The sequence below is a fragment of the Heliangelus exortis genome, chromosome 3 (assembly GCF_036169615.1).
Source record: "Heliangelus exortis chromosome 3, bHelExo1.hap1, whole genome shotgun sequence".
Classification (NCBI taxonomy): Eukaryota; Metazoa; Chordata; class Aves; order Apodiformes; family Trochilidae; genus Heliangelus; species Heliangelus exortis.
This window is the reverse complement of record NC_092424.1, coordinates 65,997,770-66,011,256: the sequence shown is the minus strand read 5'-3', so window position 1 is coordinate 66,011,256 and position 13,487 is coordinate 65,997,770. Positions and strand designations below refer to the sequence as shown.

The 13,487-nt window shown below is 42.4% G+C and overlaps 1 protein-coding gene across 2 annotated transcripts in view; it reads left to right on the top strand.

The window, feature by feature from the left end:
- DCBLD1 (discoidin, CUB and LCCL domain containing 1) overlaps positions 1-12,970 on the top strand; it is a 48,793-nt gene extending 35,823 nt beyond the window's left edge. Inside the window, exons 8-16 of one of the 2 annotated variants that reach the window (XM_071741082.1) lie at positions 280-495; positions 1,636-1,766; positions 3,575-3,722; positions 3,813-3,929; positions 5,407-5,497; positions 6,505-6,554; positions 8,086-8,205; positions 10,633-10,767; positions 10,905-12,970. In XM_071741082.1, coding sequence (XP_071597183.1) covers positions 280-495; positions 1,636-1,766; positions 3,575-3,722; positions 3,813-3,929; positions 5,407-5,497; positions 6,505-6,554; positions 8,086-8,205; positions 10,633-10,767; positions 10,905-10,945 — 1,049 coding nt within the window. In that variant the 3' untranslated portion in view covers positions 10,946-12,970. Of the gene's footprint in view, positions 1-279; positions 496-1,635; positions 1,767-3,574; positions 3,723-3,812; positions 3,930-5,406; positions 5,498-6,504; positions 6,555-8,085; positions 8,206-10,632 lie in introns of both variants that reach the window. The other variant, XM_071741083.1, reaches the window with a different exon arrangement.
- Positions 12,971-13,487: the final 517 nt, after the last annotated feature.

Here is a 13,487-nt window from a genome sequence, read left to right as displayed (position 1 = left end):
TGGAAAAAAAAATAATGGCAAAAATAACAGATGGATTGGGAAGGTGTCACGTATGTAGGAGTAAAACTGGTAAAAGAGAGGGATCACAGCACTGGTACTGGATCATCCACCACAAACTGACTGGCAAATACCACAAGTTAATGGATAGCATCAGGCTAGCACTAGATTATGCAACATCTGATTTTCTGTTGTGGGTGGTCTTCGTATGTTGCTAGTCTAATATAAAAATATGCTGTGAACATTCAAAATAACTCCTTCTGTCTGTCTGGGGACTGCTAGGCTGCAACAAATCTCTCAGTCTGGACGAGGGATTCCTCTCCAAGAGCCAGGTTACTGCATCTTCCTACTGGGAGGAAACCAATGAATTTGGGCAACTCTTCCAGTGGTCTCCTGACAAGGCTTGGCTTCAAGTTGCAGGATTGGCTTGGGCCTCTAACCACAGCAGTAATCGTGAATGGTTGGAGATAGACCTGGGAGAGAAGAAGAGAATAACAGGTACGTCACTGCCTGGTTATTAGAAGCTGCGGTTTCAGCTGGAGAAGAAATTGAATGCAGCTGAAAAGCTAATAATTCAGTATTTCTTCCATTGAATGGAATGAAATGCTCTGCATTGTGGAATATTATTTTTTCTATTTTAAAAATCATGACTATTTACAAGGCTGGTCTTCCTGCAGGGATGTAGGATTGAACTCTGCTGTTGTGCATGCCAGATCTGTAAACATGTTGTTAGGCTGAGAACCAAATACGTACATGGGGACCAATAGGGTCTGGATGGATGATAAACAATTGCTTAGGATCTGTTGATGATGCACTTCTGGAGTCAATAAGAAACACTAAAGTCATGGCCTTTGAAATAATGGCCCAAGTGAAAGAAAACACCTCTCCTACAAAGACAAGCTGGGAGAGTTGGGGTTGGAGCTGAGAGAAGAGAAGGCTCTGGAGAAACCTTAAAATGACATTCCAGTACCTGAAGGGGCCTACAGGAAAGCTGGGGAGGGACTTTTTACAAGGATGTGTAGGTAAAGGACAAGGCGTAAGTGTTTTAAACCAGAAGAGAGTACATTTAAGCTAGACATTGAGAAGAAATTCTTCACTGTGAGGGTGGTGAGATACTGAAAAAAGTTGCCCAGAGAAGCTGTGGCTGCCCCCACCCTGGAAGAGTTGAAGGCCAGGTTGGATGGGGCCTCAAGCAACCTGAGGGAGGTGTCCCTGCCTACCCATGGCAGGGAGGTTGGAACTAGAGGATTTTTAAGGTCCCTCCCAACACAAAAAATGCAATGATTCTATGAAAATCCTATTTCCAACTCCTGGTTTACTTGTAAAAAGTAAATTACAGTTGCTGTTAAAGATGTAAGGACTGCTGACATGGACCAAGATATAAAAAAGCAATTACCATTTCTGAAGTCATTAATCTGGTCTCTGTTAAAAATTCCATTGAGCTAAATTAACAATTTAAAACTGATTCCCATTATTCACTCAACTTTTTAACTCAGTTGCAACATAGTTTGAAAAATAAATCAAGATTTTTAAGGCAAAGTTCTCCGATTTCTTTTGGCTTCTGTGTTTGCATTTGAAAAATGCTCCTTTAAAACAGACACCTAACAAACGAAAATGTATTTTGCATTTTGTTAAAAGGGATTAAAACCACTGGTTCTGGTTCCATGATGCTGAATTTCAACTTTTATGTAAAGACATTTACAATGAACTACAAAAATAACAACTCAAAATGGAGGACTTACAAAGGGATCCTGAGCAACGAAGAAAAGGTAAGGGAAACTGGGAGAGATATGAAAACACAGAAATAAAGGATATGCTGCTTTGACTTTGAAGAGCAGGTTTCACAGTCAAGAAAGATTGGAGTTCAGGCTTGTCTAGACTCAGGATGACTTCACCAGTGTCATTTATAGCCATGGTGTAGATGGCAAATAACCAGGAAGTTATCCAGGGCTTGCTGAAGCTGTCAGACACATACAGGGAGGCAAGTGTATGTGTGCATCCTTCTTTTAAAAAAAAACATGGAGTAATTGAAGCTATTTGGGCAGGGCTTCAGCTTGGGTTTTCTGTGCTAGGAAGACTGTGCCAGTTCAGAAGCATTGGTTGGTACAACACCAGCAAAGCTGAGATTTAGCTTCAGATGCACCAGGGCGGTCAACCCACCCCTTCACAATCAAAACCAACTGACTCAGGTGAAAGCACAGCTCTGCTGGTGGGACTGTGCCTCAGGACACCCAGAGACTGCACCACTGCCCACCCCATGCTGGCAGAACCCTTCCCACACACATCCATAGGCACAGCCTATGTCTGTTAGGAACTGATCTAACTGAACGTAAAATAAATGCTCTTACACCAAAATACCTGTCCACACAACTACTCTTACAAACTCTGAGCAACTTCAACAATGAGGAGATGAAAGTAAAGCAACTAGTTCTTGTAGACAAAGGATGTGCTGCACAGGTTGTTCTGATAACATTTTCCTCTGAAAATCTCACGTTTCATTTCAAACAACAAAAAAACCCCAAACCTCTCTGCCCCCACAGCATTCAAAGCCAGATCTTGATTCATCATTTTAGAGGGAGGTCAGCTTGCCTCAGGATACGTTTCTACCTGCTCCTCGGTCTTGATGGCAGTTTTAAAAAACATGGTAGAGCTGTAGAGAAATTTCCTGATGTCTCTGATTTTCTTTGCTTGCATGACAAAGAATTCACTGTGCAAAGTGAACAGGTTTAGTATTTCTAGATGTTAAACTGAGGGGTTGTTGGCCCACAAAGTGACAAATCTACCTAGTAGTGGCTGAACTGTGAAGGCTACCTATTTAAAATCTGCAGGTTTGCAGTTTTCCCTATTGATCTGTTATACACAATTAATCTTATGAAAGTATTAAATATGATCTTAGTCTCAGCTAAGGTGCACAATAAGACCTGTCCCATCAGAACCCTATGTTGCTTGGTATTTTATCTAAGGTGTGCTGAGCTCATTTCCCTGTCTCACGAGGCTTTTAAGTTATTCTAGATCATGCTCAAGCCTCTTCAAGAACTAATCTTGTAAGGACTACTGGTTGCACATGGAATGAGCTGATTCTGGGAGATACTTTATGAGTATTAAGGGGAGTATAAGGTGAAAGGAGACACAACTGATAGCCACTCTTCAAGCTTGATACAGAAAACTGACCAGTTCACTAAAATGTCTTGAAATACTTCACTTTTCATTTTTCCACTTTTCTATATTTTCATTTTTCTTTTTACATTTTTATCCCCTGCTGCCCCAGTAAGGTTGCTGCAGTTCTACTAAATCAAAACCCAATAGCATTATAGCAGCATACATTAACTAGAAATTACACAGAACTGAAAGAGACTGATAATCTTTCTTCTCTGAGCTAACAGAAAAATGTGATCATCTGTCAGAACTCAAAAGATTATTTCTTTCCAGAACTCTCAATTCCAAAAATCTTGTGGCTGCATCCCAGATTATCAATCTGTTAGTTTTGAGGATCATGAAAAACTTGGAAGTTGGATATCAGCACTCTGAAGAAAGACTTTAAAACCAGAGGAAACAATATGCTTACCTTTCGTTCCAGGTATTTCAAGGCAACTCCAACTCTGGTGACATAGTACGCAATAACTTCATCCCTCCCATAGTGGCCCGTTACGTGAGAATTATCCCTCAAACTTGGAACCAAAGAATAGCACTGAAGCTTGAGCTCATGGGCTGTCGAATCATGCAAGGTATGGGGTAAGCAGTGCTCCCTAGGCATGGTGCCTACAAAGACCCCTGTGCTTCCACAGTGCCACTGATGGCCCCTTCTCTTTTTGCAGCTAATAGCTCGTTTACACATTCAATGTGGCAGAAACCAAGCCAGAGCACAGAAACCTCCCTTGGAAAAGAAGACAGGACTGTTACAGAGCCCATCCCATCAGAAGAAACTAACTTGGGTAACACTTTCTAGTGTGGTGTTTTCTCTAGAAATCATCTCTTCAGTCCAGCCTGGCAAACTTTCTTTCAAACTTCAAAGATTTTCTCACAAATCAAAGCTTTTATTTTCCATTCAGACTTTATTAAAAGTTAAGGACAGAGGGAAGGGGAAGCATATCTTCTTTTTGTCCTTAGGCACAGAAAGAGATGGAAGGCCTTAACTTTCCTGGATGTGTGAAACATCAAGCTTTGGTTTCTCTGTCATACTGTTTTATTTGCCATGTTTGGTATGTGGCTCATGGGACCATACTGAGTACATCAGCATTTTTTTTTTTGAGGAGCTCTTCCTCACTCTCTTCCTATATTTTATAATTTTTTGTAATACATGAAGCAATGGTCTCACAGAAACATCACCCTCTCTCTACACAATCACAACTCCTCCCAGAGAGGGTCCCCAGCTATAAGCAGCATACGGTAGTGCATGGCTGGTACTTAAACACTTCTTCATAATGCCTTTATTCACAGGGGCTCAGAAAACCTTAATTCTCATACTTCTCCCTGAATATGCAATCTTTCTCCTTTAACATTGTGGAGCTAATTTCTTAGATTTTAAAAAGCAAGCAAACATTTGTTGCTTATACAGACTGTTTGGTCGACCTGTAGCAAGGCAGGAATTACTGGAGTCACACCAAACACTACTACCCTTTAAGTAGCTGATAGCTGTAGGAATGCCTCTGTAAAAAAACTGATTGTAAGAAGCAATCACCATAAGAAAAAAAAGCTCTTCTGTAACAGCATTGCTCTTGCCAAGAGCAAGCTCAGTTCATCTGTGCAGCGGTATGGGTGATTTGTGTTCATATTCACTGAAAATCAAATCTGCTAAGGTTTCATCTGCTAAATTGTAAATACCTTGGGGACACAGACCTTATTCTAGCAGCCTGGCAAGTGTCTGTAGGAGCAGCAAAAGGTGCACTCTTAACACAAGAGCCACCTCACTGCTAATTTCCAAATCCCTGCTCTAAAGCCAGTCGCATTAGAATTTAACAGGCACTAAACAGGTTTTTCCTTAGCTCCACTCCTGGTAATCTTTGAACTATTTTGACTGAAATGTTCAGCATAAGCCAGATACTCAGCATGTAAAATTGCAGCCTCATTTGGCAGTTTTATGAGCAACTGAAAACAACTCTGCTGTAAGTGGCTTTAAAAAGTTACCTAGTGTGAAATAGGAACTGCTCTTTGTAAGGATGCATATAGATATTAAGCCAAGTATCAGCCTTGAGGAAGTATATTTAACTCTCTCATCTCAACACTGTTACACATAGCTATATGGCAACTAAGTACATCTGAGGACAGGGCTTGCAGTTTAACAGTTTGACATTTTCATGCTCGCTTGCAAGTTTTAGTACCTTTTGCTGTATTCTCTCTAGTAAAAATTATCAGCCTCAGAGTAATTTTTAACTTTTAACTTCTCTCCTTTTTTTTTTTTACCTCATGCAGGCTTAAAGCTTACAGCTATAATTGTCCCTGCCCTCGTTGTGCTGTGTCTGTTCCTGTTCTCTGGAATTTGTATCTGTGCTGCCCTAAGAAAGTAAGATCCTGTTTTTTTGTCACAGGTGCCATTTGTGGCTACTTAGCTAGCACATCCAGCTACATACCCTCTTTACCAGGGAGCTGGAAATTGATACAGCTTGGCAATCTTCCTTTTACGTAGAACTTGTGTCCTGTAAATTGTATTTCTCATTGCATGTCTCCCCTAGCAGGACAAAAAACAAAGGTGAAGGAGCTGCACACCCCAATTGACAGTCCAATATAACCAGCTCTTCTCTTCAGCCCATATATACCCACAAATACTAAGGTGTAAAACAATCAAAGAAGGAATAGTTGCCCCCTCAAAGCCAAATAAAAAAGGGAGGATTTGAGCTATCTATCTGGAGCATTTTCTTTCCATTCCATCCTGTTGTGTTTCTGCTTCTGAATCCCTTAAGTTAGAGCACTTAAACTGGTGGGCTGAAAGCAGAGCCTAGCTGTAAGGAATTGGAAGTGTACACTGGGAAGCAGCTAAAACAGCTGCTTTGTTTCATAAAGGATTGAAAGAAGAACCAATGCTACCTGTGGTTCCTGGTAGACAACCATTCTCATGAGCCTGCCCTTGCACATAGAGCAGGGAAGTGCTTCCATCAGGAGATGAGGATTTGGAAGTGTAAAAGATGCTCTGGTGATGTTGCCTCATCACTAGGAGTACCCAGCCTCACCCTGGATTCCCAGTAAATGTATACACTGGCCAAAGGATTCAGAAGAGCAGACCCAAAACATAACCTGGAGTGACACATACGAGCACACATGCATCAAATTGATGAGAGCCAGACACAAGAAATTTGAACACTGGCACTCATATTTTGCACATAGATACAGAAAAGTGAAATGTAGAAACCCCGGGTTGCATGCCTTATGTTCTAGAAAATGCTGGCCTTCAGAAACCCCAAGTGAAATGTTGTCCTCAGCCACTAAACATGAAGGCTTCCTCTGCTGGAGCTAAGACATGAAGCTGAAATGCTGTGAGTGCAGGTGTTTATGCATATTTTCCTCTCCTTGCAGGCGGGAAGCTAAAGGACTTTCTTATGGATTATCAAGTGCTCAGAAATCAGGTTAGTGGAGAAGCAGGCACCTTGCCCTGTCCATTGGGCCAGTGGGAAGTGGTTTATGCAAAGAAACCACTTAAGTGCTTATGAAATAGAATCCACGTTTCCTCATTCAAATTCACCTCTTCATACAAGGGAAAAAGTGAAAGATAGTCCCACTTGTGTCATCCTTGCACAGTGCCCTCAGAAACAATATAATTTGGTTTCTATGACAGAAAGGCAATTAGCAAAGATCTATTATACAAAGCGCATAAATTAGCATGTGAGAGTGCTCCCAGGTGCCCTTCCTTTCCTTCACTCCTCCAAAATACCTATTTTACAGAATATTGCTGCTTTCCTTTTATTTTCCCCACAGTAGAGAGGATTGCCTTTCTGCAAGAGAGCAAAGGCTAATAATTTTTTATGGCTTTAATATTTCCATCTCACTGCCCTCCCTGATTGGGACTGTATTTATAAAGTCTCACAATACTGAATTGTACTTCATGTGTAAAATCTGAATAGGGGGTTGGCTTGAGGGCTCTTGCTTTAGGAGATGCCTGCAAAACCCTGTGAAGTATATTCTTTGTCTTGCTCAATAATGCTTTCTAGAGTGGGGCTTCCCATCAGCTTGGAAAGAGGGCTTAGCTGTTTTTCCTGGCCAGCCAACTTTATTAAGGAATATCCTTCTGAATCTCAGCTTGCCTTAAGAAAGAAACCACTCAGCAAGACACTTGTCTCTTGACAAGTGCCTTGCAATAGCTCAGCTCCAAAATTTCAGCCCTCAAGCAGGTGCTGATGTCAGTGAAAGGAATGCTGTTACCCACTGCAGCTTGCCCTCATTAAAAAATTAATTTGTACTTAACATCATATTTGCTAATGTGATTTTTCAAGGTCACATCATAATCCTTTCTCACTTGCTAATGAGGACAAATCCCAAGGAACTGAAGATAGCCTCTTACCCAGTCAGTTCATTTGTTGTGTGTGTGCTTCATAAATCAAGCTCCTAAGCCCTTGTGAACCAAGACTGGGACTTAGGAAGATGGGAGCTGAATCCACCTTTCCCCAGACTCTGTTTGCAGGCTCTAGGCAAGTGCCTGACACTGTGGATTTTTTTCTATTTCACAAGGGTGTTATGAGAACAAATTAACTGATGAATACAAGTGCTCAGATATTACGGAAACAGAAGCCATACTAGCCTACCAAAAAAAGGAAATTTTAAGCATTATTTTTTCCACACAAGCAATGACAAAACATGCAGATGGTATTTTACTGCTATACTTTGTTAAGGCATCAGTGCAGATAATTTCAGAATTTGAGCCTTTCTTGCCAAGAAAATCCTCTCTAAAGTTTTGTTTTCACTTGGAAATCCCAGTTGATGATTCACTTTTTCCCTTTCACCCTCCAAATTTAGTGGGCTTTTTTTACAAACATCCCATCTTAGTTTTCTTTTTAACTACTTTGTTACAGAGTACACTAAAAATTAAACTTTCTGATAAATCTTCTGACTGTAAGCATTTAAGTTGCTGATAAGGTTTCTGTTGTCATTTCTTTATCCTAGGTTGTTGGAAGCAAATCAAGCAGCCTTTCACAAGACACCAGTCAACTGAATTTACCATCACCTACAGTAATGAGAAGGAGACACCACAAAAGCTGGATCTGGTCACCAGTGACATGGCAGGTAACAATTGCTCCCCCTGAGATGCTTTCATTTTGCTCTGCATGCAGAGCAGGTGACAGAGATAGGGATGTACCAGCAATGTGACATGCTCCAGCTCTCACAAAAGCTGAGGCCAAGGAACAGATTTAACTGCTTGCATCCCAGATGTATCATGAAGCAGCTAAATATAGCAGTGGGAAAAAGCCACTTTTTTTTTTTTTTTCCTGATTTCCTGACTCTGAAATAGTTATAGCTGAAGGTAACCACAGAAGGCAGGCGGGCAGGCCTGGATGCAGTGCAAGAATGTGCCTCAGATAGTTGGGCTTTACTAATTTTTGTGTTTCAATTCAAACATAAATGTCTCTGGACATGGAACAAAAGATAATGGTGTTTCTTCCTGAGCAAACAGAAAAAATGCTTAGTTGGTTTGCAGTGGGATTTCATGCCCAACTGGGAGTTGTGCTGACATCCCTTTGTAGCTTTCCAGGTGTCTGAACTGTTTTGGAGACAAGGCCCCCTGAACTGGAAGCAAGTAGATGAGAGAGAAGATTAAAACAACCACAGTGCTTCTCTCCTGTGCTACCTTGGCTCCAGGTCACTGTTTGGATAGAGCAAATCCCCGCATCAGTACTATTTGCATCCCAAAGGGATGTTTTTTTAATTCATCCTCTTAGCCCATCTTATCCTTGCCTAGTTTAGTCTGTCTGGAAAGGCTAGTGAGACCAGCCATTTAATGGGATCAGTGATCAGCAGTCTTCCAGAAAGATTAATTTGCTGTTTCCAGCTTCTTGAACTTAAAAATTCCATAGAATTTTCCCAGCGAGTTTGGCACAGAAATACATTTAAAAAACAAATGAATGGTTACTGTAATTCCATATGGTGCTACCCTGGATATCTTTGTAAGATGGTTTCAGTCCTTCCAGAAACTTTCAATATAAATATAAAAGAAAGGGAGTGCATTACAGTTGCTCACAAATCATGGTTATCTGGCTCTCCCAACCACATCTTGAGAGCCTCTGCTCCTTCCATCCACCTCTCCCACCACAGAGAGATGGAATCTTCCCTCTCAGTCTGCACTGGCACCCCCCAGCCTTAGCATTTCAGCTACAGTTGCCTTAAAAATAAGAAACATGAAATAAAAATGTAAACGCAGCCCAGAGACATGGCATTTTATAATTTAATTGCAGAGGGTGTGCATAGAGGTTACACAAAAATCCACACCCCCTCAAACCTCTTCAAATCCCTGGTTCCCTGCTGGTTCTCAAGGGCAGCTGGGAGAGAGTCGAGATGCTTAATCCTGAGTGAGGGAGATCGCTGGGGATGGTAGCAGTGATGCTGGGAAGAGCTGCACCACTTACTTAGTGAAGTATCATAACGCCTTCAACCCTACATGCTGAAGTTTGGGAAGCAGCCAGGAACTGCCAAAAAGATTCACAGGACATATGGGATGGAATTTGTCGCTCATGTCAAATGAGCCATGATGCCAGAACACAAACTGAGCTAACTTCTTCACGCCTGCATCAAAACACGATGCTTTAGCAGTGTCATTTGCTAGAGCTGTTCAGGCCACCGTATGTTTCTGTAAGAGATTGTCACTTGCACCAAAGTGAGAAAGTTAGAACCCTGAATTTTCTCATAATAGTTTTGCTGGATTTTTTAAAAATATTGTTAGTCCAGATCTCTTTCTCCCAGGGCAGCCTGCCTTGTAGAGGTTGCATTTCCTCCATCTTGCTCCTGCTCAGGCTGTTTGCCCATCCCCAGCTGCTACCCCTTGACCAGGATGACCACCCACTTCCTCTGGCAGCACTGGTCCCATTTCTCCTCCCACAGCTTGTCCCCCCTCGTGCACCCACAGCAGTGCTGAGCTGGCTTAGCACATTTCACACTTCCTTTGACTCTCTTGGCTGCTGTTCTGCTTAACTTCATCCTTCCTGTCAGTCAGTTACTGCAAGATGCCTTTTAAATAAAGCAGCACTTGGTTGGGCTCGTTAAAAATCCTCTGGGCACTTTAATTATTTCACAAGTGGGACTCTGATTTTAGAGAGCTTCTTGTTTGTGTATCATCAGGCAACATCCTTTGTCCAGCCCATTGTTAATATTTTTTTGATGTCTCTTTTTTTAGGGCTTTTGGGTATACTCCGGAAATGATGTTGATTTATTGGGGTTGATAGGTGGGGAAAGGGAGGGAGAGGATAGCAAGGTCTGATCAGAGGGGGTGCTGATTAGAGGTCCTCCATGCAAGAGCTGCTGCCATGCTCTGCAGTGCTTCCTCACTGAAGGAGGTTACAGGGCTAGCACTGGGGCAAGGTTTTCTCGCATCCCTGATAACTGCGTGTTTGGTACAGTAACCAAGACATTTTGCAACATAAAATACTTATCGATGCCTAAGTATTGAACACATACAATAATCCACCTTTGCCTTGTTGAGCAGTTCATGCTTCCTTTTAGATTATCAGCAGCCTCTCATGATCGGGACGGGGACGGTCACGCGAAAAGGATCTACTTTTAGACCCATGGACACCAAAGATGATGGAAGAAGGGGGAGTTCAGAGTTTGAAAATCACTATCACTGCCCACACAGAGGTAACCGGCACGAATATGCTCTGCCCCTGACCAGCCAAGAGCCTGAATATGCCACCCCCATCATAGAGAGGCACGTAGCAAGAGAAAATAATTTCCCTTCTGAAAACGGCTACAACGTACCTGTCATCTCCTCCCAGAAACACTCCCTTTCTGGAGCCAGCTTCTCCAGCTCGTGTAAGACCGATACCAGGAATGGAGACTATCAGACTCCCCAGAGTGTCATAAATTACGACAAACCCAAAGCTAATGGTGTTCTGACCTCCGTGAGCTACAGCACGGACTACCAGAAACCTCAGCCCAACGCCCTTGGGAGCGAGGGCTACTCAACACCCAGAGACTGCCTAAAACCAATAAGTCAGACAGCAATGACAGCCCTCTTGTGATCTGCTGAGGAGGAGAGACGTGGTGCGCAGGAACGTCGCTGCACAGCTTTCTGAAGTGAAAACAGAGTTTGGAGGGACTCTGCTGCAGGAGGCAGAAGGCAAACAAACCCTGTGTACATAATATTGCAGTCTTGCTGGGTTCTGACATCTGAAGAAAGCATATGCTGTTTATCACTGTTTATAGCAAGAGAGATGTTATCAGTGAAGACTGTACATCTTATTTTCTGTAACTGATCTCAGTGCTCCGTTTGCAATGTGTGCAATTTGTACATAGCTTTTATTTAAGGAGAATTTCTTAAGTTTTGTTATCACCTGGGGGATTGAAAGGGTTGCAGAAATGCCTATTTAAGAAAAAAAAAAGGCAAGGCCTCATCCTCTGTGTTTATTTACCTGCTGTTGTACTGGCAGCTGTAGATGTTGTATCTTACGGTTGTGGTGATTCATCTCCTTTCCTATGATAACTGAAGACAGGGCATCAGTGAAGTTCTTGCTGGAAGCATAGAAGTAAAACTACTTGAAGCATAACATCCACAAGAGAAGGCATCTGCGCAGCTAAATATTGTGTTCAAACCCACCTTCCTGGCTGTTTTTTAAGCAGCAATTCTTACAAAGTTGAATTTGATCTAGCGTATGAGCTGAGCCTGCCTTAACTTGCTATTCGTGCTAGAAACTGGTAGGAAGGCTGAAACGAGCTTTGGGTTCAAGTCATGGTGATCAATTGGCAACAGAAAAAAAATCCAAGCAACAAGCCCAACACATGTCCATCTGTTTTTTTTCAGGAAGTGTGTGTGTATGGACCAAAGATGTGAATTTACAGCTGAGAATTAAATCCTGTTCAAGCCCTAGCTGATGCTTTTGCTGCTAAACTGTAAGGAAATTTGTTCCTTGGCACAAAGCAGCAAACTTCCTGAACTCTTGATTGCTCCACTAGCAAATATTTGTCTTGCAAACATTATTTGAAATATTTTGACTAAGTAAAATACAGTGTGTGCGTATGGTTTACTGTTGCAGTTAAATTTGCAAGACAGCAGATCAGCACAGTTCTTTTCAAATAGTTCTGCAGCTGATGTCACCCTTAATTCTGATTTCAGATCAGCCTGAAAAATTGTAGGGCTGGGTGCAATGTATTGCACAGTAGTTGGCTCCTCTTTTAGCAGGAGCATCATTGAAGTGAAAACAGCTCCTGGTAATGACTGGGACCATCCCTTCTATACCTGCAGTGCTTGGAGCCTTAGTTTGAAATCGAAAGCTTGCCCTAAAATGGCAGAAGTGCTGTATTTCTGGGAAGGAAAAATGGTGCTATGTTTAAAGAACAAGGTTGGGAAACGAGACCAGTAAAACCTGAGCTCTGGGAAAGTCACTGTCTGCAGGCTGTAAACGGGATAATTTATAAAGGATGCAACAAATATTTGTGGTCTGCTCCCAAAGGGCTTTCAGATCCTTGGGTGGAAAGTGCTGTCAAGAGCACAGGCTTGTTGCAGCAGTACCACTCACAGATACTGCTGACTCCAGACATATCCAACCTTAAGACAAGCTCTAAGAGGTTTCTTTGCACACACTTCTGTTGTGGCCTCGGCCGTGCTGTTCCCTCACACTGCTGCACCCTGCATGTGATTCTGGTGCAAAAGATGAAAGAGTCATGGTAACCTTGAAGCCTTCCTGTGTTTGCTGTCAATACAGTTTCTGTGAAATGTCTAAAACACCTCAGGTCCTGAAGTGAAACAGCAGCAGCCTGTTTGTTAGACCGAGCTGGGCAGTGTTGTTTACCTTCTGTTGTTTACATGTCTGTGTAAATAAAGAACACTGGTATTTGTAAATCAGTCACACACGCCTGCTGCTTAACTCGGTGACTCGATCATCACTGCACACCCACTCTCATCACATATCCCTCAGGGTGAGAAAGAAGCATTCCTCACGCCCTGCAAAAGTGCCAGTTGCGCTGCTGCAATTCACAGTCCCAGTGTGAGAGGCTAAAAAAAGATTCTCTCAGTGCCCCATTTAGCCTGGATTTTCTGTCCATAAGCTCAAGGGAAGAAGCACCCACAAGCAAACTTCTGTGTGCCTAACCCTGCTGCTGGATGCATATAATTGAGGAGAGGATGAGGATGCCCTCCTGATGAGCCTGAAACCAATACTCCACCCACACAGCTAATTAGCCTGACTTGTCACTCTACAAACAAGCAGAGTTCAGTAATCAGGGCTATTCTGCACCTAATGAGGCATCAAGATAATGCAGCAGTGCAAGGGGACCAGCAACAGACAACATGGCTTGTATTATAATAATCTTTCTGCATGCCTCTGCCACATGCCTTGTGCATCTGCAGCATGCTACAAGTG